The sequence below is a fragment of the Oncorhynchus clarkii genome, unplaced genomic scaffold, assembly GCF_045791955.1.
Source record: "Oncorhynchus clarkii lewisi isolate Uvic-CL-2024 unplaced genomic scaffold, UVic_Ocla_1.0 unplaced_contig_797_pilon_pilon, whole genome shotgun sequence".
NCBI lineage: Eukaryota > Metazoa > Chordata > Actinopteri > Salmoniformes > Salmonidae > Oncorhynchus > Oncorhynchus clarkii.
The window spans coordinates 90,001-114,158 of NW_027258044.1; the positions used below are offsets into that span (position 1 = coordinate 90,001).

The following is a 24,158-nucleotide window of genomic DNA, read 5'->3' on the forward strand; positions in this document are numbered from 1 at the left end:
TCCATTTAAGAATGATGGAGGCCACTGTGTTCTTGGGGACCTTCAATGCTGCAGAAATATTTTGGTGCCCCTTCCCCAGAGCTGTGCCTCGACACAATCCTGTCTCGAAGCTCTACTGACAATTCCTTTGACCTCATGGCTTGGTTTTTGCTCTGACATGCACTGTCAACTGTGGGACCTGATATAGACAGACGTGTGCCTTTCCAAATCATGTCCAATCAATTGAATTTACACCAGGTGGACTCCAATCTAGTTGCAGATATATCTCAAGGATGATCAATGGGAACAGGATGCACCTGAGATCAATTCCGAGTTTAATAGCAAAGGGTCTGAATACTTCTGTAAATAAACTATTCCTGTTTTTGTGTTTTTATTCATTAGCCAACATTTCTAAAAACCTGTTTTCGCTTTGTCATTATGGGCTATTGTGTTTAGATTGATGATGGAAACAAATATTTAATCCATTTTAGAATAAGGCTGCGTAGCGTAACAACATGTGGGAAAAGTCAAGGGGTCTGAATCCTTTCAGAAAACACTGTACACTGGCAGTAACATTACACCTATTACAGCAGTGAGATTGCGTTGTGTGCAAGTACTCTCGTCCATTGATTTAGACATTAAACCCTGCAGTGCTATCTAAGAATATAGTGCTTTAATCTCCTGCTCAAATGGTTCCTATTTCTCACTCACCTCCGCTCTGTCTTTAACATTGATCCATCAAATATAGTACCAGTATTATGGAGAAAATTAAAACAACTCGCTCTGCTCCCCTGATTCCAATAAAAGATTGGGGAAGGGCCACAAAAGTTTTGATCGAGGAGACTAACTAGTAGTCACAGTAAGGGATTTACTACTATAGTCACTGTCACAGTAAGGGGTTTACTACTATAGTCACAGTAAGGGGTTTATTACTATAGTCACTGTCACAGTAAGGGGTTTATTACTATAGTCACTGTCACAGTAAGGTGATTTTACTACTATAGTCACTGTCACAGTAAGGGGTTTACTACTGTAGTCACTGTCACAGTAAGGGGTTTATTACTATAGTCACTGTCACAGTAAGGAGTTTAACTACTATAGTCACAGTAAGGGGTTTATTACTATAGTCACTGTCACAGTAAGGGGTTTATTACTATAGTCACTGTCACAGTAAGGTGATTTTACTACTATAGTCACTGTCACAGTAAGGGGTTTACTACTGTAGTCACTGTCACAGTAAGGGGTTTATTACTATAGTCACTGTCACAGTAAGGGGTTTACTACTATAGTCACTGTCACAGTAAGGGGTTTATTACTATAGTCACTGTCACAGTAAGGGATTTACTACTATAGTCACTGTCACAGTAAGGGGTTTATTACTATAGTCACTGTCACAGTAAGGGGTTTATTACTATAGTCACTGTCACAGTAAGGGGTTTACTACTATAGTCACAGTAAGGGGTTTATTACTATAGTCACTGTCACAGTAAGGGATTTTACTACTATAGTCACAGTAAGGAGTTTACTACTATAGTCACTGTCACAGTAAGGGGTTTATTACTATAGTCACTATCACAGTAAGGGGTTTACTACTATAGTCACTGTCACAGTAAGGGGTTTACTACTATAGTCACAGTAAGGAGTTTACTACTATAGTCACTGTCACAGTAAGGTGATTTATTACTATAGTCACTGTCACAGTAAGGGGTTTATTACTATAGTCACTGTCACAGTAAGGAGTTTATTACTATAGTCACTGTCACAGTAAGGAGTTTAACTACTATAGTCACTGTCACAGTAAGGAGTTTAACTACTATAGTCACTGTCACAGTAAGGAGTTTACTACTATAGTCACAGTAAGGGGTTTATTACTATAGTCACAGTAAGGGGTTTATTACTATAGTCACTGTCACAGTAAGGGATTTAACTACTATAGTCACAGTAAGGGGTTTATTACTATAGTCACTGTCACAGTAAGGGATTTAACTACTATAGTCACAGTAAGGGGTTTATTACTATAGTCACTGTCACAGTAAGGGGTTTACTACTATAGTCACTGTCACAGTAAGGGGTTTATTACTATAGTCACTGTCACAGTAAGGAGTTTAACTACTATAGTCACAGTAAGGGGTTTACTACTATAGTCACAGTAAGGGGTTTAACTACTATAGTCACAGTAAGGGGTTTAACTACTATAGTCACAGTAAGGAGTTTACTACTATAGTCACAGTAAGGGGTTTAACTACTATAGTCACAGTAAGGAGTTTACTACTATAGTCACAGTAAGGGGTTTAACTACTATAGTCACAGTAAGGGGTTTACTACTATAGTCACAGTAAGGGGTTTACTACTATAGTCACAGTAAGGAGTTTACTACTATAGTCACAGTAAGGGGTTTAACTACTATAGTCACAGTAAGGGGTTTTATTCATGGATGTTTGTGTGTTATTGTTTTCTCTCCCAGAGCCCCTCAGCGGAGTCATCGAGGGCATCAGCGCCGGAATGTTCCTGATCGGAATGTTGATCGCCGTCGTCTCCCTCCTTGTCTACAGGCAGAGAGTCCGTAAAGTGTGAGTGTCTAGTCCGGGACTGGGATGTTTCACCTGAGACCTGAAGACCTGTGTTACCTCTCTGGGATAATGCCTAGGCTTTAGCTCAGTGGGTTAACACAGTTTGACACTCCTTTGGGGACACGAAACAAAAATAACGCTGGAACTCACATGTATATTTTCACGTGTCTTGAGCTATTAGACAGTAAATAATGTTTCTGTTTGTTATTTATACAGGAAGTAAGCTGGAGCTCTAATGATCGGCATCCTCAAACTCAGTCTACCAATGATGTCTAACCTTATTGTAGAGTCCAGAACCTATCATGTGTCACGCTAACGACTATGTAATTAGGAATTATGTATAAATGACTGAAGAATGAGTCATTTGCTGCTGGACAGACGTACTGTAGTGCGTGCCTGTGTGTGTTCGTGTGCGTTGTGTGTTGTACATTGTGCTACCCATTCAGGCAAATCTAATACAATTTTACTATTTGGGTTAAAAAAAGATATTGATTTATAGTTGAATTGATTGCATGTTTGTGTGTACACAGGGCAGTACAGGAGAGCCCAGTGGTACGGATGAGCATGTGGAAGCAGGGGCCCACATCAGGGATGTACGTTGGAGTCAGAAGGTGAGACACATGTAACAGTATAACTTTAGACCGTGCCCTCGCCCATACCCGGGCGCGAACCAGGGACCCTCTGCACACATCAACAACAGTCACCCACGAAGCATCGTTACCCATCGCTCCACAAAAGCCACGGCCCTTGCAGACAGCAAGGGGAACCACTACTTCAAGGTCTCAGAGCAAGTGACGTCACCGATTGAAACGCTATTTAGCGCGCACCACCGCTAACTAAGCTAGCTATTTCACATCCGTTACACATGGAATCCAGAATCCGTTGGAGTCAGAAGGTGAGACACACAGAATCCTTTTTCTCTTTATACGCTTCCCCTTGGTGACGTCATCCGCAATCGTAACGTTCAGGTTCTCTGGTAGGTGGAAAACACGCAGGTCTATTTACCAATCAGACCCAGTGACCAAACTAGCATAGCTACCCTTCACCATTGACCAAGCTAGTATAGCTACCCTTCACCATTGACCAAGCTAGTATAGCTACCCCTCACCAGTGACCAAGCTAGCATAGCTACCCTTCACCATTGACCAAGCTAGCATAGCTACCCTTCACCAGTGACCAAGCTAGCATAGCTACCCTTCACCAGTGACCAAGCTAGCATAGCTACCCTTCACCAGTGACCAAGCTAGCATAGCTACCCTTCACCATTGACCAAGCTAGCATAGCTACCCTTCACCAGTGACCAAGCTAGCATAGCTACCCTTCACCAGTGACCAAGCTAGCATAGCTACCCTTCACCAATGGCCAAGCTAGCGTAGCTACCCTTATCCAGGGACCAAGCTAGCATAGCTACCCTTCACCAGTGACTAAGCTAGCGTAGCTTCCCTTCACCAATGACTAACCTAGCATAGCTACCCTTCACCAGTGACCAAGCTAGCATAGCTACCCTTCACCAATGACCAAGCTAGTGTAGCTACCCTTCACCAGTGACCAAGCTAGCATAGCTACCCTTCACCAGTGACCAAGCTAGCATAGCTACCCTTCACCATTGACCAAGCTAGCATAGCTACCCTTCACCAGTGACCAAGCTAGCATAGCTACCCTTCACCAGTGACCAAGCTAGCATAGCTACCCTTCACCAATGACCAAGCTAGTGTAGCTACCCTTATCCAGGGACCAAGCTAGCATAGCTACCCTTCACCAGTGACCAAGCTAGCATAGCTACCCTTCACCAATGACCAAGCTAGCGTAGCTACCCTTCACCAATGACCAAGCTAGCGTAGCTACCCTTATCCAGGGACCAAGCTAGCATAGCTACCCTTCACCAGTGACTAACCTAGCATAGCTACCTTTCACCAGTGACCAAGCCAGCGTAGCTACCCTTCACCAATGACCAAGCTAGTGTAGCTACCCTTATCCAGTGACCAAGCTAGCTAATGTCAAGTCTTTTATCTCAGCCACTGATTTGGAGAAACTCCTACATGCTTGTATTGCCTCATGCCCAGATTACTGTAACTCTCTGTGTACATGTGCCAGTCCGAAATCACCCCAGTTAGTTCAAACCGCTGCAGGTCGGCTTTTAACAGGCACCAGGAAATGGAACCATATCACACCTCATCTAGTTTCTCTGAACTAGCTACCAGTCACTTTTAGAATAGATAGTAACCTTGTATTAATCACGTTTTAAAGGCTAGGTTTGGTTTATCCCCAGCCTATATCTCTGATCATCCATCTCCCTATGAGCCAGGACACAGCTTGAGATCCTCTGGCAGGGCACTGTTGACCATTCATCTCCCTATGAGCCAGGACACAGCCTGAGATCCTCTGGCAGGGCACTGTTGACCATTCATCTCCCGATGAGCCAGGACACAGCATGAGATCCTCTAGCAGGGCACTGTTGACCATTCATCTCCCTATGAGCCAGGACGCAGCCTGAGATCCTCTGGCATGGCACTGTTGACCATTCATCTCCCTATGAGCCAGGACACAACCTGAGATCATCTGGCATGGCACTGTTGACCATTCATCTCCCCATGAGCCAGGACACAGCCTGAGATCATCTGGCATGGCACTGTTGACCATTCATCTCCCTATGAGCCAGGACACAGCCTGAGATCATCTGGCATGGCACTGTTGACCATTCCAAAGTCCAGGTTGAAAACAATTTGCAATTAGGGCCCCTAGACTTTGGAATGGTCTGCCAGAGGAGATCAGGCTGCAGATTCAGTGTCTCTTTATATGCCTGCTGAGGACATGTTTATAAAGATGATTTTAATATCTAATTTCAACGTCTGATTTTAATGTCCGATTTCAACGTCTGATTTCAACGTCTGATTTCAACGTCTGATTTTAATGTCTGATTTCAATGTCTGAATCATAAAGAGTTGTTCATTACAACTGTACGCTCCTTGAGTTTAGAAGCACCTAGAGACCAACTTGTCTTCGTGTGTAATTGCATTGTAGTGAAGATTATAGGGAAGACATTACTTGAGACTGAAGGAGTGACAAGCAAATACTGAAGTCACTTCCTCCCTCCTAGTCCTTCCAACGAGTGACTGTCAGAGAAAAGAGATCACAAAGAGCACTGCTGAAATAAACATGACTTAAAACCAGTGATTGACATGGGGATCAGAGCAGAGAGAAGGACTAGCAGTTCATTGATTTGACATGTAATGACAGAATGAGGCCATCTCCATCCTTCCCTCTCTCCATCCTTCCCTCTCTCCATCCTTCCCTCTCTCCATCCTTCCATCTCTCCATCCTTCTCTCTCTCCATCTTTCCCTCTCTCCATCCTTCCCTCTCTCCATCCTTCCCTCTCTCCATCCTTCCCTCTCTCCATCCTTCCATCTCTCCATCCTTCCCTCTCTCCATCCTTCCCTCTCTCCATCCTTCCATCTCTCCATCCTTCCATCCTTCCATCTCTCCATCCTTCCCTCTCTCCATCCTTCCATCTCTCCATCCCTCCATCCTTCCATCTCTCCATCCTTCCCTCTCTCCATCCTTCCCTCTCTCCATCCTTCCATCTCTCCATCCCTCCATCCTTCCATCTCTCCATCCTTCCCTCTCTCCATCCTTCCATCTCTCCATCCCTCCATCCTTCCATCTCTCCATCCTTCCCTCTCTCCATCCTTCCCTCTCTCCATCCTGCCATCTCTCCATCCTTCCATCTCTCCATCCTTCCATCTCTCCATCCTTCCATCCCTCCATCCTTCCATCTCTCCATCCTTCCATCTCTCCATCCTTCCCTCTCTCCATCCTGCCATCTCTCCATCCTTCCCTCTCTCCATCCTTCCCTCTCTCCATCCTTCCATCTCTCCATCTCTCCATCCCTCCATCCTTCCATCTCTCCATCCTTCCCTCTCTCCATCCTTCCCTCTCTCCATCCTTCCATCTCTCCATCCCTCCATCCTTCCATCCCTCCATCCTTCCCTCTCTCCATCCTTCCCTCTCTCCATCCTTCCATCTCTCCATCCTTCCATCTCTCCATCCTTCCATCTCTCCATCCTTCCATCTCTCCATCCTTCCATCTCTCCATCCTTCCCTCTCTCCATCCTTCCCTCTCTCCATCCCTCCATCCTTCCATCTCTCCATCCTTCCCTCTTTCCATCTCTCCATCCTTCCATCTCTCCATCCTTCCCTCTCTCCATCCTTCCCTCTCTCCATCCTGCCATCTCTCCATCCTTCCCTCTCTCCATCCTTCCCTCTCTCCATCCTTCCATCTCTCCATCCCTCCATCCTTCCATCTCTCCATCCTTCCCTCTTTCCATCTCTCTATCCTTCCCTCTCTCCATCCTTCCCTCTCTCCATCCTTCCATCTCTCCATCCCTCCATCCTTCCATCTCTCCATCCTTCCCTCTCTCCATCCTTCCATCTCTCCATCCTTCCATCTCTCCATCCTTCCATCTCTCCATCCTTCCATCTCTCCATCCTTCCATCTCTCCATCCTTCCCTCTCTCCATCCTTCCCTCTCTCCATCCCTCCATCCTTCCATCTCTCCATCCTTCCCTCTTTCCATCTCTCCATCCTTCCCTCTTTCCATCTCTCCATCTCTCCATCCTTCCATCTCTCCATCCTTCCCTCTCTCCATCCTTCCATCTCTCCATCCTTCCCTCTTTCCATCTCTCCATCCTTCCATCTCTCCATCCTTCCCTCTCTCCATCCTTCCCTCTCTCCATCCTTCCATCTCTCCATCCTTCCATCTCTCCATCCTTCCCTCTCTCATCCTTCCATCTCTCCATCCCTCCATCCTTCCATCTCTCCATCCTTCCCTCTCTCCACCCTTCCCTCTCTCCATCCTTCCCTCTCTCCACCCTTCTCTCTCTCCATCCTTCCCTCTCTCCATCCTTCTCTCTCTCCTCTCGTCACTTCTCCTCTGATGCCATCCAATGTTTTTTCTGTCCATCGTCACACTGACTCGCAGGGAACCTTAATCAGTATGAGTGAAGGGACAGAGAGAGATGTCATTCTCCCTGTCTCTAAAAATAGATGTGTGTGTGTGTGTACATGCGCTCATGTGTGCATGCGTGTGGGTTTGTGCTGAAATAATGGATGCAATCATCCACTAGGTTGTTGCAGATCGATAACAGGAAGGGGTTTAAACCACTCTGTTCTGTTGGTGAACAACCATCATTGATCCCTGGGTTTTCACTCACCAGCCAGCAGGCCTTGACACAGGGGAGGGACTACCATCATTGATCCCTGGGTTTTCACTCACCAGTCAACAGGCCTTGACACAAGGGAGGGACAACCATCATTGATCCCTGGGCTGTCACTCATCAGTCAGCAGGCCTTGACACAGGGGAGGGACTATCATAATTGATCCCTGGGTTGTCAGTCACTGCTGAGAGGGGATGGACAACACAGTGAACTCCTGTCTACCTCAACACACTGTCTGTGCACCAAACACTCAGTATCTAAACATAGGTCCACCACCAACAGACAGTCTGGGAAATGAATGAACCTTCAGGGTTGTCGTAAACAATGTAATTGCATGTTCAGGTCTCTCTTGTGAAGGAGGTCTTCAGCCCTCAATGGGACAACCTGGTTCAATAAAGGTTCAATTCAATTAAACGAGGAAATGTAATTTAAAGGTCATTTCAGCAGAGTGGCGTAGGTCTGTGAGGAAGTAACAAGATTAGTGTGTGAGGAGAGAGGGCGTTCTGAATCTCTTAGTCGCCGAAACAAAATGGAGTGTGTAACAAGATGAAAGGAAATGTGTTTAATAGGAACACAGCGTTCTAATCTTACACTCTACTTCTCTTTATTTCAGCAACCGACGCATCTCAAGGTGCGTCTATTACACCCTCCATGTTATCTTCTGTCTCTAGAAATCCTGAATGAAATAGGATGACCAAGTGGTATTACAAGTCCTATTATCTGGCCTAAATAAATCACAATAAATCCTGTTTCCATAAACGGTTTTCATGAATCATTTACATTCTCGTAGATCATTTCTCTAAGATGTGTCTGTCTGTCTCCCCTCAGCCCAGTCTAAGATGTGTCTGTCTGTCTCCCCTCAGCCCAGTCTAAGATGTGTCTGTCTGTCTCCCCTCAGCTCCGTCTAAGATGTGTCTGTCTGTCTCCCCTCAGCCCTGTCTAAGATGTGTCTGTCTGTCTCCCCTCAGCCCTGTCTAAGATGTGTCTGTCTCCCCTCAGCCCCGTCTAAGATGTGTCTGTCTGTCTCCCCTCAGCCCAGTCTAAGATGTGTCTGTCTCCCCTGAGCCCAGTCTAAGATGTGTCTGTCTGTCTCCCCTCAGCCCAGTCTAAGATGTGTCTGTCTGTCTCCCCTCAGCCCTGTCTAAGATGTGTCTGTCTGTCTCCCCTCAGCCCCGTCTAAGATGTGTCTGTCTGTCTCCCCTCAGCCCTGTCTAAGATGTGTCTGTCTGTCTCCCCTCAGCCCTGTCTAAGATGTGTCTGTCTGTCTCCCCTCAGCCCTGTCTAAGATGTGTCTGTCTGTCTCCCCTCAGCCCCGTCTAAGATGTGTCTGTCTGTCTCCCCTCAGCCCAGTCTAAGATGTGTCTGTCTCCCCTCAGCCCAGTCTAAGATGTGTCTGTCTGTCTCCCCTCAGCCCCGTCTAAGATGTGTCTGTCTGTCTCCCCTCAGCCCAGTCTAAGATGTGTCTGTCTGTCTCCCCTCAGCCCAGTCTAAGATGTGTCTGTCTGTCTCCCCTCAGCCCAGTCTAAGATGTGTCTGTCTGTCTCCCCTCAGCCCCGTCTAAGATGTGTCTGTCTGTCTCCCCTCAGCCCTGTCTAAGATGTGTCTGTCTGTCTCCCCTCAGCCCAGTCTAAGATGTGTCTGTCTGTCTCCCCTCAGCTCCGTCTAAGATGTGTCTGTCTGTCTCCCCTCAGCCCAGTCTAAGATGTGTCTGTCTGTCTCCCCTCAGCCCAGTCTAAGATGTGTCTGTCTGTCTCCCCTCAGCTCCGTCTAAGATGTGTCTGTCTGTCTCCCCTCAGCCCAGTCTAAGATGTGTCTGTCTGTCTCCCCTCAGCCCCGTCTAAGATGTGTCTGTCTGTCTCCCCTCAGCCCTGTCTAAGATGTGTCTGTCTGTCTCCCCTCAGGTCAGTCTAAGATGTGTCTGTCTGTCTCCCCTCAGCTCCGTCTAAGATGTGTCTGTCTGTCTCCCCTCAGCCCAGTCTAAGATGTGTCTGTCTGTCTCCCCTCAGCCCAGTCTAAGATGTGTCTGTCTGTCTCCCCTCAGCTCCGTCTAAGATGTGTCTGTCTGTCTCCCCTCAGCCCCGTCTAAGATGTGTCTGTCTGTCTCCCCTCAGCTCCGTCTAAGATGTGTCTGTCTGTCTCCCCTCAGCCCAGTCTAAGATGTGTCTGTCTGTCTCCCCTCAGCCCCGTCTAAGATGTGTCTGTCTGTCTCCCCTCAGCCCCGTCTAAGATGTGTCTGTCTGTCTCCCCTCAGCTCCGTCTAAGATGTGTCTGTCTGTCTCCCCTCAGCCCTGTCTAAGATGTGTCTGTCTGTCTCCCCTCAGCCCTGTCTAAGATGTGTCTGTCTGTCTCCCCTCAGCTCCGTCTAAGATGTGTCTGTCTGTCTCCCCTCAGCTCCGTCTAAGATGTGTCTGTCTGTCTCCCCTCAGCCCAGTCTAAGATGTGTCTGTCTGTCTCCCCTCAGCCCAGTCTAAGATGTGTCTGTCTGTCTCCCCTCAGCCCAGTCTAAGATGTGTCTGTCTGTCTCCCCTCAGCCCAGTCTAAGATGTGTCTGTCTGTCTCCCCTCAGCCCCGTCTAAGATGTGTCTGTCTGTCTCCCCTCAGCCCAGTCTAAGATGTGTCTGTCTGTCTCCCCTCAGCCCCGTCTAAGATGTGTCTGTCTGTCTCCCCTCAGCTCCGTCTAAGATGTGTCTGTCTGTCTCCCCTCAGCCCAGTCTAAGATGTGTCTGTCTGTCTCCCCTCAGCCCCGTCTAAGATGTGTCTGTCTGTCTCCCCTCAGCTCCGTCTAAGATGTGTCTGTCTGTCTCCCCTCAGCCCCGTCTAAGATGTGTCTGTCTGTCTCCCCTCAGCCCTGTCTAAGATGTGTCTGTCTGTCTCCCCTCAGCCCTGTCTAAGATGTGTCTGTCTGTCTCCCCTCAGCCCTGTCTAAGATGTGTCTGTCTCCCCTCAGCCCCGTCTAAGATGTGTCTGTCTGTCTCCCCTCAGCCCAGTCTAAGATGTGTCTGTCTCCCCTCAGCCCAGTCTAAGATGTGTCTGTCTGTCTCCCCTCAGCCCCGTCTAAGATGTGTCTGTCTGTCTCCCCTCAGCCCAGTCTAAGATGTGTCTGTCTGTCTCCCCTCAGCTCCGTCTAAGATGTGTCTGTCTGTCTCCCCTCAGCCCAGTCTAAGATGTGTCTGTCTGTCTCCCCTCAGCCCCGTCTAAGATGTGTCTGTCTGTCTCCCCTCAGCTCCGTCTAAGATGTGTCTGTCTGTCTCCCCTCAGCCCCGTCTAAGATGTGTCTGTCTGTCTCCCCTCAGCCCAGTCTAAGATGTGTCTGTCTGTCTCCCCTCAGCCCAGTCTAAGATGTGTCTGTCTGTCTCCCCTCAGCCCCGTCTAAGATGTGTCTGTCTGTCTCCCCTCAGCCCTGTCTAAGATGTGTCTGTCTGTCTCCCCTCAGCCCTGTCTAAGATGTGTCTGTCTCCCCTCAGCCCCGTCTAAGATGTGTCTGTCTGTCTCCCCTCAGCCCAGTCTAAGATGTGTCTGTCTCCCCTCAGCCCAGTCTAAGATGTGTCTGTCTGTCTCCCCTCAGCCCCGTCTAAGATGTGTCTGTCTGTCTCCCCTCAGCCCAGTCTAAGATGTGTCTGTCTGTCTCCCCTCAGCCCAGTCTAAGATGTGTCTGTCTGTCTCCCCTCAGCCCAGTCTAAGATGTGTCTGTCTGTCTCCCCTCAGCCCCGTCTAAGATGTGTCTGTCTGTCTCCCCTCAGCCCTGTCTAAGATGTGTCTGTCTGTCTCCCCTCAGCCCAGTCTAAGATGTGTCTGTCTGTCTCCCCTCAGCTCCGTCTAAGATGTGTCTGTCTGTCTCCCCTCAGCCCAGTCTAAGATGTGTCTGTCTGTCTCCCCTCAGCCCCGTCTAAGATGTGTCTGTCTGTCTCCCCTCAGCTCCGTCTAAGATGTGTCTGTCTGTCTCCCCTCAGCCCCGTCTAAGATGTGTCTGTCTGTCTCCCCTCAGCCCAGTCTAAGATGTGTCTGTCTGTCTCCCCTCAGCCCAGTCTAAGATGTGTCTGTCTGTCTCCCCTCAGCCCCGTCTAAGATGTGTCTGTCTGTCTCCCCTCAGCCCAGTCTAAGATGTGTCTGTCTGTCTCCCCTCAGCCCCGTCTAAGATGTGTCTGTCTGTCTCCCCTCAGCCCAGTCTAAGATGTGTCTGTCTGTCTCCCCTCAGCCCAGTCTAAGATGTGTCTGTCTGTCTCCCCTCAGCTCCGTCTAAGATGTGTCTGTCTGTCTCCCCTCAGCCCCGTCTAAGATGTGTCTGTCTGTCTCCCCTCAGCCCCGTCTAAGATGTGTCTGTCTGTCTCCCCTCAGCCCAGTCTAAGATGTGTCTGTCTGTCTCCCCTCAGCCCCGTCTAAGATGTGTCTGTCTGTCTCCCCTCAGCCCAGTCTAAGATGTGTCTGTCTGTCTCCCCTCAGCCCAGTCTAAGATGTGTCTGTCTGTCTCCCCTCAGCTCCGTCTAAGATGTGTCTGTCTGTCTCCCCTCAGCCCAGTCTAAGATGTGTCTGTCTGTCTCCCCTCAGCCCAGTCTAAGATGTGTCTGTCTCCCCTCAGCTCCGTCTAAGATGTGTCTGTCTGTCTCCCCTCAGCCCCGTCTAAGATGTGTCTGTCTGTCTCCCCTCAGCTCCGTCTAAGATGTGTCTGTCTGTCTCCCCTCAGCCCCGTCTAAGATGTGTCTGTCTGTCTCCCCTCAGCCCAGTCTAAGATGTGTCTGTCTGTCTCCCCTCAGCCCAGTCTAAGATGTGTCTGTCTGTCTCCCCTCAGCCCAGGCTAAGATGTGTCTGTCTGTCTCCCCTCAGCTCCGGCTAAGATGTGTCTGTCTGTCTCCCCTCAGCTCCGTCTAAGATGTGTCTGTCTGTCTCCCCTCAGCTCCGTCTAAGATGTGTCTGTCTGTCTCCCCTCAGCCCCGTCTAAGATGTGTCTGTCTGTCTCCCTTCAGCTCCGTCTAAGATGTGTCTGTCTGTCTCCCCTCAGCTCCGTCTAAGATGTGTCTGTCTGTCTCCCCTCAGCCCTGTCTAAGATGTGTCTGTCTGTCTCCCCTCAGCCCTGTCTAAGATGTGTCTGTCTGTCTCCCCTCAGCCCTGTCTAAGATGTGTCTGTCTGTCTCCCCTCAGCCCTGTCTAATATGTGTCTGTCTGTCTCCCCTCAGCCCTGTCTAAGATGTGTCTGTCTGTCTCCCCTCAGCTCCGGCTAAGATGTGTCTGTCTGTCTCCCCTCAGCCCAGGCTAAGATGTGTCTGTCTGTCTCCCCTCAGCTCCGGCTAAGATGTGTCTGTCTGTCTCCCCTCAGCTCCGTCTAAGATGTGTCTGTCTGTCTCCCCTCAGCTCCGTCTAAGATGTGTCTGTCTGTCTCCCCTCAGCCCCGTCTAAGATGTGTCTGTCTGTCTCCCTTCAGCTCTGTCTAAGATGTGTCTGTCTGTCTCCCCTCAGCTCCGTCTAAGATGTGTCTGTCTGTCTCCCCTCAGCCCTGTCTAAGATGTGTCTGTCTGTCTCCCCTCAGCCCTGTCTAAGATGTGTCTGTCTGTCTCCCCTCAGCCCTGTCTAAGATGTGTCTGTCTGTCTCCCCTCAGCCCTGTCTAATATGTGTCTGTCTGTCTCCCCTCAGCCCTGTCTAAGATGTGTCTGTCTGTCTCCCCTCAGCCCTGTCTAATATGTGTCTGTCTGTCTCCCCTCAGCCCCGTCTAAGATGTGTCTGTCTGTCTCCCCTCAGCCCAGTCTAAGATGTGTCTGTCTGTCTCCCCTCAGCTCCGTCTAAGATGTGTCTGTCTGTCTCCCCTCAGCCCAGTCTAAGATGTGTCTGTCTGTCTCCCCTCAGCCCCGTCTAAGATGTGTCTGTCTGTCTCCCCTCAGCTCCGTCTAAGATGTGTCTGTCTGTCTCCCCTCAGCCCAGTCTAAGATGTGTCTGTCTGTCTCCCCTCAGCCCCGTCTAAGATGTGTCTGTCTGTCTCCCCTCAGCTCCGTCTAAGATGTGTCTGTCTGTCTCCCCTCAGCCCAGTCTAAGATGTGTCTGTCTGTCTCCCCTCAGCCCCGTCTAAGATGTGTCTGTCTGTCTCCCCTCAGCCCCGTCTAAGATGTGTCTGTCTGTCTCCCCTCAGCCCTGTCTAAGATGTGTCTGTCTGTCTCCCCTCAGCTCCGTCTAAGATGTGTCTGTCTGTCTCCCCTCAGCCCAGTCTAAGATGTGTCTGTCTGTCTCCCCTCAGCCCCGTCTAAGATGTGTCTGTCTGTCTCCCCTCAGCTCCGTCTAAGATGTGTCTATCTGTCTCCCCTCAGCCCTGTCTAAGATGTGTCTGTCTGTCTCCCCTCAGCTCCGTCTAAGATGTGTCTGTCTGTCTCCCCTCAGCCCAGTCTAAGATGTGTCTGTCTGTCTCCCCTCAGCCCAGTCTAAGATGTGTCTGTCTGTCTCCCCTCAGCCCAGTCTAAGATGTGTCTGTCTGTCTCCCCTCAGCTCCGTCTAAGATGTGTCTGTCTGTCTCCCCTCAGCCCAGTCTAAGATGTGTCTGTCTGTCTCCCCTCAGCCCAGTCTAAGATGTGTCTGTCTGTCTCCCCTCAGCCCTGTCTAAGATGTGTCTGTCTGTCTCCCCTCAGCCCCGTCAAAGCAGCCCATTTTGAATCCCACCTCACTAAGCTACAGGCAGACTCCAACTATCTTCTGTCAGAAGAGTTTGAGGTAAAAAAAATAAAAATAAACTTCAAAAATGATTATCTGATTATCTACAAAAAAACATGTTTATAAAGTCGTTTTTAAACTTTGAAGTATTAGTTTATAAACCAATTCTTTATAAACTCCCGTGCTTTATTTCCAAGGCCCCTAGCCCATGGAGCTGTTTCACTAAATCATTCATTATTTCTATTCCCCCTCAGGATCTGAAGGATGTGGGTCGTAACCAGCCTCTGGATGCAGCCCGTCTACCAGAGAACAGGGGCAAGAACCGTTACAACAACATCCTGCCCTGTGAGTAGCCTACAGAGTGGATCTAAAGATTAATGAGAGAACCGTTACAACAACATCCTGCCCTGTGAGTAGCCTACAGAGTGGATCTAAGGATTAATGAGAGAGAACCGTTACAACAACATCCTGCCCTGTGAGTAGCCCACAGAGTGGATCTAAGGATTAATGAGAGAGAACCGTTACAACAACATCCTGCCCTGTGAGTAGCCCACAGAGTGGATCTAAGGATTAATGAGAGAGAACCGTTACAACAACATCCTGCCCTGTGAGTAGCCCACAGAGTGGATCTAAGGATTAATGAGAGAGAGACCAGGGCCCTATTCCCTATATAGTCCACTACTTTAGACCAGAGCCCTATTCCCTATATAGTCCACTACTTTAGACCAGAGCCCTATTCCCTATATAGTGCACTACTTTAGACCAGAGCCATATTCCCTATATAGTGCACTACTTTAGACCAGAGCCATATTCCCTATATAGTGCACTACTTTAGACCAGAGCCATATTCCCTATATAGTGCACTACTTTAGACCAGTTTCTATAGGGCTCTGTTTGGGAATAGTGCACTACTTTAGACCAGTTTCTACAGGGCTCTGTTAGGGAATAGTGCACTACTTTAGACCAGTTTCTACAGGGCTCTGTTTGGGAATAGGGGATTACTTTAGACCAGTTTCTACAGGGCTCTGTTTGGGAATAGTGGACTACTTTAGACCAGTTTCTACAGGGCTCTGTTTGGGAATAGTGGACTACTTTAGACCAGTTTCTACAGGGCTCTGTTTGGGAATAGTGGACTACTTTAGACCATTTTCTACAGGGCTCTGTTTGGGAATAGGGGATTACTTTAGACCAGTTTCTACAGGGCTCTGTTTGGGAATAGTGGACTACTTTAGACCAGTTTCTATAGGGCTCTGTTTGGGAATAGTGGACTACTTTAGACCAGTTTCTACAGGGCTCTGTTTGGGAATAGGGGACTACTTTAGACCAGTTTCTATAGGGCTCTGTTTGGGAATAGTGGACTACTTTAGACCAGTTTCTACAGGGCTCTGTTTGGGAATAGTGGACTACTTTAGACCAGTTTCTACAGGGCTCTGTTAGGGAATAGGGGATTACTTTAGACCAGTTTCTACAGGGCTCTGTTAGGGTATAGGGTGCATTTTACTTTTCAAAGTTAAGTTCCTGCTTTGTCGTTGTTCAAGCAAATTAGCACATGGAATAATTGGTCTGGACTCAAAAGTGTTCAGGTGGTAATACAGTTGGAGGTGTCTAATTGTTCAGGTGGTAATACAGTTGGAGGTGTCTAATTGTTCAGGTGGTAATACAGTTGGAGGTGTCTAATTGGTCAGGTGGTAATACAATTGGAGGTGTCTAAGTGTTCAGGTGGTAATACAGTTGGAGGTGTCTAATTGTTCAGGTGGTAATACAGTTGGAGGTGTCTAATTTTTAGGTGGTAATACAGTTGGAGGTGTCTAATTGTTCAGGTGGTAATACAATTGGAGGTGTCTAATTTTTAGTTGGTAATACAATTGGAGGTGTCTAATGTTTAGGTGGTAATACAATTGGAGGTGTCTAATTGTTCAGGTGGTAATACAGTTGGAGGTGTCTAATTGTTCAGGTGGTAATACAGTTGGAGGTGTCTAATTGTTCAGGTGGTAATACAGTTGGAGGTGTCTAATTTTTAGGTGGTAATACAATTGGAGGTGTCTAATTGTTCAGGTGGTAATACAGTTGTAGGTGTCTAATTGTTCAGGTGGTAATACAGTTGGAGGTGTCTAATTGTTCAGGTGGTAATACAGTTGGAGGTGTCTAATTGTTCAGGTGGTAATACAGTTGGAGGTGTCTAATTGTTCAGGTGGTAATACAGTTGGAGGTGTCTAATTGTTCAGGTGGTAATACAGTTGGAGGTGTCTAATTGTGGAGTGGAGAAAAAGCCTGCCGTTCACAAACAGCAAACTATGTACGTTTACAGTTGTGAATTAATTTAAAGGGTTACTTGGTATAAGGTATTAGTGAAGTATGGCCTATCATTCTGTGGCACTGCTCAATACAAAGTGAAGTAGCATCGTTACTTCAATATAATTTTGCTTCACAATGCAGCAACAACAACATCTTCAACCCCTCTGTGCAGATTCCAAGACCTTGACAGTATTTTCTTACCAGAGCTTTAATGTAACTGAGGTGATGAGTTTGTTCGTCTGAGACTGGAAGACTTGAAGACTGGAAGACTTGAAGACTTGACGACTTGAAGACTTGAAGACTTGAAGACTTCAGTCAATGCCTAGAGGCATTAGCTCAGAGGGAGAACCCAGTCAGTCACACTAACAACATCTCTCTTCTGTTCTAGATGATTCCACCAGAGTGAAGCTCTCCTACCTGGAGGATGACCCCTGTTCTGACTTCATCAATGCCAGTTATATACCAGTAAGTTCTGAAAGTAGAGCTCACTAGCTGAAAGTGAGTATTATGTCACATATGTGCAGAGATGTACACCACGTCACTGCTCTGTCTCTCTCTGTGTCTCTCTCTGTGTGTCTCTCTCTGTGTCTCTCTGTCCGTCTCTCTCTCTGTCCGTCTCTCTCTCTGTCCGTCTCTCTGTGTGTCTCTCTCTGTGTGTCTCTCTCTGTGTCTCTCTGTCCGTCTCTCTCTCTGTCCGTCTCTCTCTCTGTCCGTCTCTCTCTCTGTCCGTCTCTCTCTCTGTCCGTCTCTCTCTCTCTGTCCGTCTCTCTCTCTCTGTCCGTCTCTCTCTCTGTCCGTCTCTCTCTCTGTCCGTCTCTCTCTGTCCGTCTCTCTCTCTCTCTCTCTCTCTCTCTCTCTCTCTCTCTCTCTCTCTCTCTCTCTCTCTCTGTCCGTCTGTCTCTCTGTCCGTCTCTCTCTCTCTGTCCGTCTCTCTCTCTGTCCGTCTCTCTCTCTCTGTCCGTCTCTCTCTCTCTGTCCGTCTCTCTCTCTCTGTCCGTCTCTCTCTCTGTCCGTCTCTCTCTCTGTCCGTCTCTCTCTCTGTCCGTCTCTCTCTCTCTCTCTCTCTCTCTCTCTCTCTCTGTCTCTCTCTCTCTCTCCGTCTCTCTCTCTCTGTCCGTCTGTCTCTCTGTCCGTCTCTCTCTCTCTGTCCGTCTCTCTCTCTGTCCGTCTCTCTCTCTGTCCGTCTCTCTCTCTGTCCGTCTCTCTCTCTCTGTCCGTCTCTCTCTCTCTGTCCGTCTCTCTCTCTCTGTCCGTCTCTCTCTCTGTCCTCTCTCTCTCTCTCTCTCTCTCTCTCTCTCTCTCTCTCTCTCTCTCTCTCTCTCTCTCTCTCTCTCTCTCTCTCTCTCTCTCTCTCTCTCTCTCTCTCTCTCTCTCTCTCTCTCTCTCTCTCTCTCTCTCTCTCTCTCTCTCTCTCTACATCTTGCTAGCTTTCACTGAAATGGCGAGGGGCTGAAACTCATTGTCTGGAACTTGAATTGCCAGGGGTCCAAGTGGGGGGAAATGTAGTGAAATTGGAAGCGCACAGCTTCCAGTAAATAGTGTCTTTTAAACTAGGTGTCACGGCTATTAGAGGTTAAACAGTAACTCTGCTCAGAGTAGATTCTGCATGTATGAACTACACATGGACACATCCAGCCCAAAGAGGGAGCTCTCAAAAATACTTAGCAGTCACCAAAGTTCCAGATGATGTCTTTACCTTCAAGGACATATCACACCTGATTTCTTAAAACATATAGGACTACTGTGTGTCACAGGGGGCTGGTTTGGTGGGCACAGATTCGGTAGGAAGGTACAGTAGTTATGTGACTGGTGTCAATTATCCGGTAATTGGTTTCAGTATGAGCTTCAGGGGGGCTGCCCAGTACGGGGTACTGTAGAGGTTATCATTACACACACACACACACAACCTCCCCTTTCTCTCTCTCTCTCTCTCTCTCTCTCTCTCTCTCTCTCTCTCTCTCTCTCTCTCTCTCTCTCTCTCTCTCTCTCTCTCTCTCTCTCTCTCTCTCTCTCTCTCTCTCTCTCTCTCTCTCTCTCTCTCTCTCTCTCTCTCTCTCTCTCTCTCTCTCTCTCTCTCTCTCTCTCTCTCCACACTAATGAGTTAGTCCCTGTGTGTTCTCTCCAGCTAGATCAGACAGAGACACCAGGGTGTCTAAGGACCCCCTGTTAGACCCACACCCTCAGTGGTCATTAGAGCAGGTCAGCTGGAATGTTACAAATTACCTTTAAATGCCAGGATTGAACTGTATTCTCTGTGTGTGGCCTGGTCTTTTCCCTTCGGTACTTAGAACACATTTCTGTCTTTGTCTCATTAGAGTGTGAGATGTGGCTGTAGGTTCAGACTGCCTTTGTCTCATTAGAGTGTGAGATGTGGCTGTGGGTTCAGACTGTCTTTGTCTCATTAGAGTGTGAGATGTGGCTGTGGGTTCAGACTGTCTTTGTCTCATTAGAGTGTGAGATGTGGCTGTAGGTTCATATTTCAGACTGTCTTTGTCTCATTAGAGTGTGAGATGTGGCTGTAGGTTCAGACTGTCTTTGTCTCATTAGAGTGTGAGATGTGGCTGTAGGTTCAGACTGTCTTTGTCTCATTAGAGTGTGAGATGTGGCTGTAGGTTCAGACTGTCTTTGTCTCATTAGAGTGTGAGATGTGGCAGTAGGTTCAGACTTTCTTTGTCTCATTAGAGTGTGAGATGTGGCTGTAGGTTCATATTTCAGACTGTCTTTGTCTCATTAGAGTGTGAGATGTGGCTGTAGGTTCAGACTGTCTTTGTCTCATTAGAGTGTGAGATGTGGCTGTAGGTTCAGACTGTCTTTGTCTCATTAGAGTGTGAGATGTGGCTGTAGGTTCAGACTGTCTTTGTCTCATTAGAGTGTGAGATGTGGCTCTAGGTTCATATTTCAGACTGTCTTTGTCTCATTAGAGTGTGAGATGTGGCTGTAGGTTCAGACTGTCTTTGTCTCATTAGAGTGTGAGATGTGGCTGTAGGTTCAGACTGTCTTTGTCTCATTAGAGTGTGAGATGTGGCTGTAGGTTCAGACTGTCTTTGTCTCATTAGAGTGTGAGATGTGACTGTAGGTTCAGACTGTCTTTGTCTCATTAGAGTGTGAGATGTGGCTGTAGGTTCAGACTGTCTTTGTCTCATTAGAGTGTGAGATGTGACTGTAGGTTCAGACTGTCTTTGTCTCATTAGAGTGTGAGATGTGGCTGTAGGTTCAGACTGTCTTTGTCTCATTAGAGTGTGAGATGTGGCTGTAGGTTCATATTTCAGACTGTCTTTGTCTCATTAGAGTGTGAGATGTGGCTGTAGGTTCAGACTGTCTTTGTCTCATTAGAGTGTGAGATGTGGCTGTAGGTTCAGACTGTCTTTGTCTCATTAGAGTGTGAGATGTGGCTGTAGGTTCAGACTGTCTTTGTCTCATTAGAGTGTGAGATGTGACTGTAGGTTCAGACTGTCTTTGTCTCATTAGAGTGTGAGATGTGGCTGTAGGTTCAGACTGTCTTTGTCTCATTAGAGTGTGAGATGTGGCTGTAGGTTCAGACTGTCTTTGTCTCATTAGAGTGTGAGATGTGGCTGTAGGTTCAGACTGTCTTTGTCTCATTAGAGTGTGAGATGTGACTGTAGGTTCAGACTGTCTTTGTCTCATTAGAGTGTGAGATGTGGCTGTAGGTTCAGACTGTCTTTGTCTCATTAGAGTGTGAGATGTGGCTGTAGGTTCATATTTCAGACTGTCTTTGTCTCATTAGAGTGTGAGATGTGGCTGTAGGTTCAGACTGTCTTTGTCTCATTAGAGTGTGAGATGTGGCTGTAGGTTCAGACTGTCTTTGTCTCATTAGAGTGTGAGATGTGGCTGTAGGTTCAGACTGTCTTTGTCTCATTAGAGTGTGAGATGTGGCTGTAGGTTCATATTTCAGACTGTCTTTGTCTCATTAGAGTGTGAGATGTGGCTGTAGGTTCAGACTGTCTTTGTCTCATTAGAGTGTGAGATGTGGCTGTAGGTTCAGACTGTCTTTGTCTCATTAGAGTGTGAGATGTGGCTGTGGGTTCAGACTGTCTTTGTCTCATTAGAGTGTGAGATGTGGCTGTGGGTTCAGACTGTCTTTTTCTCATTAGAGTGTGAGATGTGGCTGTGGGTTCAGACTGTCTTTGTCTCATTAGAGTGTGAGATGTGGCTGTAGGTTCATATTTCAGACTGTCTTTGTCTCATTAGAGTGTGAGATGTGGCTGTAGGTTCAGACTGTCTTTGTCTCATTAGAGTGTGAGATGTGGCTGTAGGTTCAGACTGTCTTTGTCTCATTAGAGTGTGAGATGTGGCTGTAGGTTCAGACTGTCTTTGTCTCATTAGAGTGTGAGATGTGGCTGTAGGTTCAGACTGTCTTTGTCTCATTAGAGTGTGAGATGTGGCTCTAGGTTCATATTTCAGACTGTCTTTGTCTCATTAGAGTGTGAGATGTGGCTGTAGGTTCAGACTGTCTTTGTCTCATTAGAGTGTGAGATGTGGCTGTAGGTTCAGACTGTCTTTGTCTCATTAGAGTGTGAGATGTGGCTGTAGGTTCAGACTGTCTTTGTCTCATTAGAGTGTGAGATGTGACTGTAGGTTCAGACTGTCTTTGTCTCATTAGAGTGTGAGATGTGGCTGTAGGTTCAGACTGTCTTTGTCTCATTAGAGTGTGAGATGTGACTGTAGGTTCAGACTGTCTTTGTCTCATTAGAGTGTGAGATGTGGCTGTAGGTTCAGACTGTCTTTGTCTCATTAGAGTGTGAGATGTGGCTGTAGGTTCATATTTCAGACTGTCTTTGTCTCATTAGAGTGTGAGATGTGGCTGTAGGTTCAGACTGTCTTTGTCTCATTAGAGTGTGAGATGTGGCTGTAGGTTCAGACTGTCTTTGTCTCATTAGAGTGTGAGATGTGGCTGTAGGTTCAGACTGTCTTTGTCTCATTAGAGTGTGAGATGTGACTGTAGGTTCAGACTGTCTTTGTCTCATTAGAGTGTGAGATGTGGCTGTAGGTTCAGACTGTCTTTGTCTCATTAGAGTGTGAGATGTGGCTGTAGGTTCAGACTGTCTTTGTCTCATTAGAGTGTGAGATGTGGCTGTAGGTTCAGACTGTCTTTGTCTCATTAGAGTGTGAGATGTGACTGTAGGTTCAGACTGTCTTTGTCTCATTAGAGTGTGAGATGTGGCTGTAGGTTCAGACTGTCTTTGTCTCATTAGAGTGTGAGATGTGGCTGTAGGTTCATATTTCAGACTGTCTTTGTCTCATTAGAGTGTGAGATGTGGCTGTAGGTTCAGACTGTCTTTGTCTCATTAGAGTGTGAGATGTGGCTGTAGGTTCAGACTGTCTTTGTCTCATTAGAGTGTGAGATGTGGCTGTAGGTTCAGACTGTCTTTGTCTCATTAGAGTGTGAGATGTGGCTGTAGGTTCATATTTCAGACTGTCTTTGTCTCATTAGAGTGTGAGATGTGGCTGTAGGTTCAGACTGTCTTTGTCTCATTAGAGTGTGAGATGTGGCTGTAGGTTCAGACTGTCTTTGTCTCATTAGAGTGTGAGATGTGGCTGTGGGTTCAGACTGTCTTTGTCTCATTAGAGTGTGAGATGTGGCTGTGGGTTCAGACTGTCTTTTTCTCATTAGAGTGTGAGATGTGGCTGTGGGTTCAGACTGTCTTTGTCTCATTAGAGTGTGAGATGTGGCTGTAGGTTCATATTTCAGACTGTCTTTGTCTCATTAGAGTGTGAGATGTGGCTGTAGGTTCAGACTGTCTTTGTCTCATTAGAGTGTGAGATGTGGCTGTAGGTTCAGACTGTCTTTGTCTCATTAGAGTGTGAGATGTGGCTGTAGGTTCAGACTGTCTTTGTCTCATTAGAGTGTGAGATGTGGCTGTAGGTTCATATTTCAGACTGTCTTTGTCTCATTAGAGTGTGAGATGTGGCTGTAGGTTCAGACTGTCTTTGTCTCATTAGAGTGTGAGATGTGACTGTAGGTTCAGACTGTCTTTGTCTCATTAGAGTGTGAGATGTGGCTGTAGGTTCATATTTCAGACTGTCTTTGTCTCATTAGAGTGTGAGATGTGGCTGTAGGTTCATATTTCAGACTGTCTTTGTCTCATTAGAGTGTGAGATGTGGCTGTAGGTTCATATTTCAGACTGTCTTTGTCTCATTAGAGTGTGAGATGTGGCTGTAGGTTCAGACTGTCTTTGTCTCATTAGAGTGTGAGATGTGGCTGTAGGTTCATATTTCAGACTGTCTTTGTCTCATTAGAGTGTGAGATGTGGCTGTAGGTTCAGACTGTCTTTGTCTCATTAGAGTGTGAGATGTGGCTGTAGGTTCAGACTGTCTTTGTCTCATTAGAGTGTGAGATGTGGCTGTAGGTTCAGACTGTCTTTGTCTCAGTAGAGTGTGAGATGTGGCTGTAGGTTCAGACTGTCTTTGTCTCATTAGAGTGTGAGATGTGGCTGTAGGTTCAGACTGTCTTTGTCTCATTAGAGTGTGAGAAGTGGCTGTAGGTTCATATTTCAGCATAAATCTGCATTTGCAACACTTACCCCACTGTTATAAGGTTTCAACTTACAAGACCATCCCAAAATATATTTTTTTGTCATAGGCTCTGAATCTAAACCAGGCTTCCTGCCCCATGATTGAACGATTGATTGACTGACTGATCCCCATCTGTCTGTTTCAGGGGAACAACTTCCGCCGCGAGTACATCGCCACCCAAGGCCCTCTCCCCGGAACCAAGGATGACTTCTGGAGGATGGTGTGGGAGCACAACGTATACAATGTCGTCATGGTGACGCAGTGTGTCGAGAAGGGACGGGTGAGTCGGAGATTCGGGGGGAGGGAGGGAGGGAGGGTGGGGTGACAGATGTGTTTCCATAGTGACTCAGAGAAATAAATAGTTCCTAAAGAACCCTGATAATGGTCAGTAATCTAAATCATTGAGCACTTGACATTAGGCTTGACTGTATTAACCGAACACGTCCTCATTCACATCGACGGGGCTGAAGTGGAGCTGGTCGAGAGTTTCAGTTCCTTGGTGTCCACATCACCAACAAACTATCATGGTCCAAACACACCAAGAAAGTCGTGAAGAGGGCAGGACAACGCCTCTTCCCCCTCAGGAGACTGAAAATATTTGGCATGGGTTCCCAGACCCTCAAAAAGTTATACAGCTGCACCATCGAGAGCATCCTCACCGGTTGCCTCACCGCCGCTGTATATAGCCTCATTACTAACCGGTACCCCCGCACATTGACTCGGTACCGGTACCCGCTGAATATAGCCTCATTACTAACCAGTACCCCCGCACATTGACTCGGCACCGGTACCCGCTGTATATAGCCTCATTACTAACCGGTACCCCCGCACATTGACTCGGGACCGGTACCCGCTGTATATAGCCTCATTACTAACCGGTACCCACGCACATTGACTCGGCACCGGTACCCGCCGAATATAGCCTCATTACTACCC

The 24,158-nt window shown here is 47.5% G+C and overlaps 1 protein-coding gene across 1 annotated transcript in view; it reads left to right on the forward strand.

Annotated features, from left to right (window-relative positions):
- Positions 1–24,158, forward strand: part of LOC139394623 (receptor-type tyrosine-protein phosphatase beta-like) — a 115,909-nt gene that overhangs the window by 76,511 nt on the left and 15,240 nt on the right. The window contains exons 21-27 of the mRNA XM_071142724.1: positions 2,444–2,549; positions 3,080–3,160; positions 8,378–8,395; positions 14,371–14,452; positions 14,647–14,737; positions 17,076–17,152; positions 23,368–23,502. Coding sequence (XP_070998825.1) covers positions 2,444–2,549; positions 3,080–3,160; positions 8,378–8,395; positions 14,371–14,452; positions 14,647–14,737; positions 17,076–17,152; positions 23,368–23,502 — 590 coding nt within the window. The remainder of the gene's footprint in view (positions 1–2,443; positions 2,550–3,079; positions 3,161–8,377; positions 8,396–14,370; positions 14,453–14,646; positions 14,738–17,075; positions 17,153–23,367; positions 23,503–24,158) is intronic.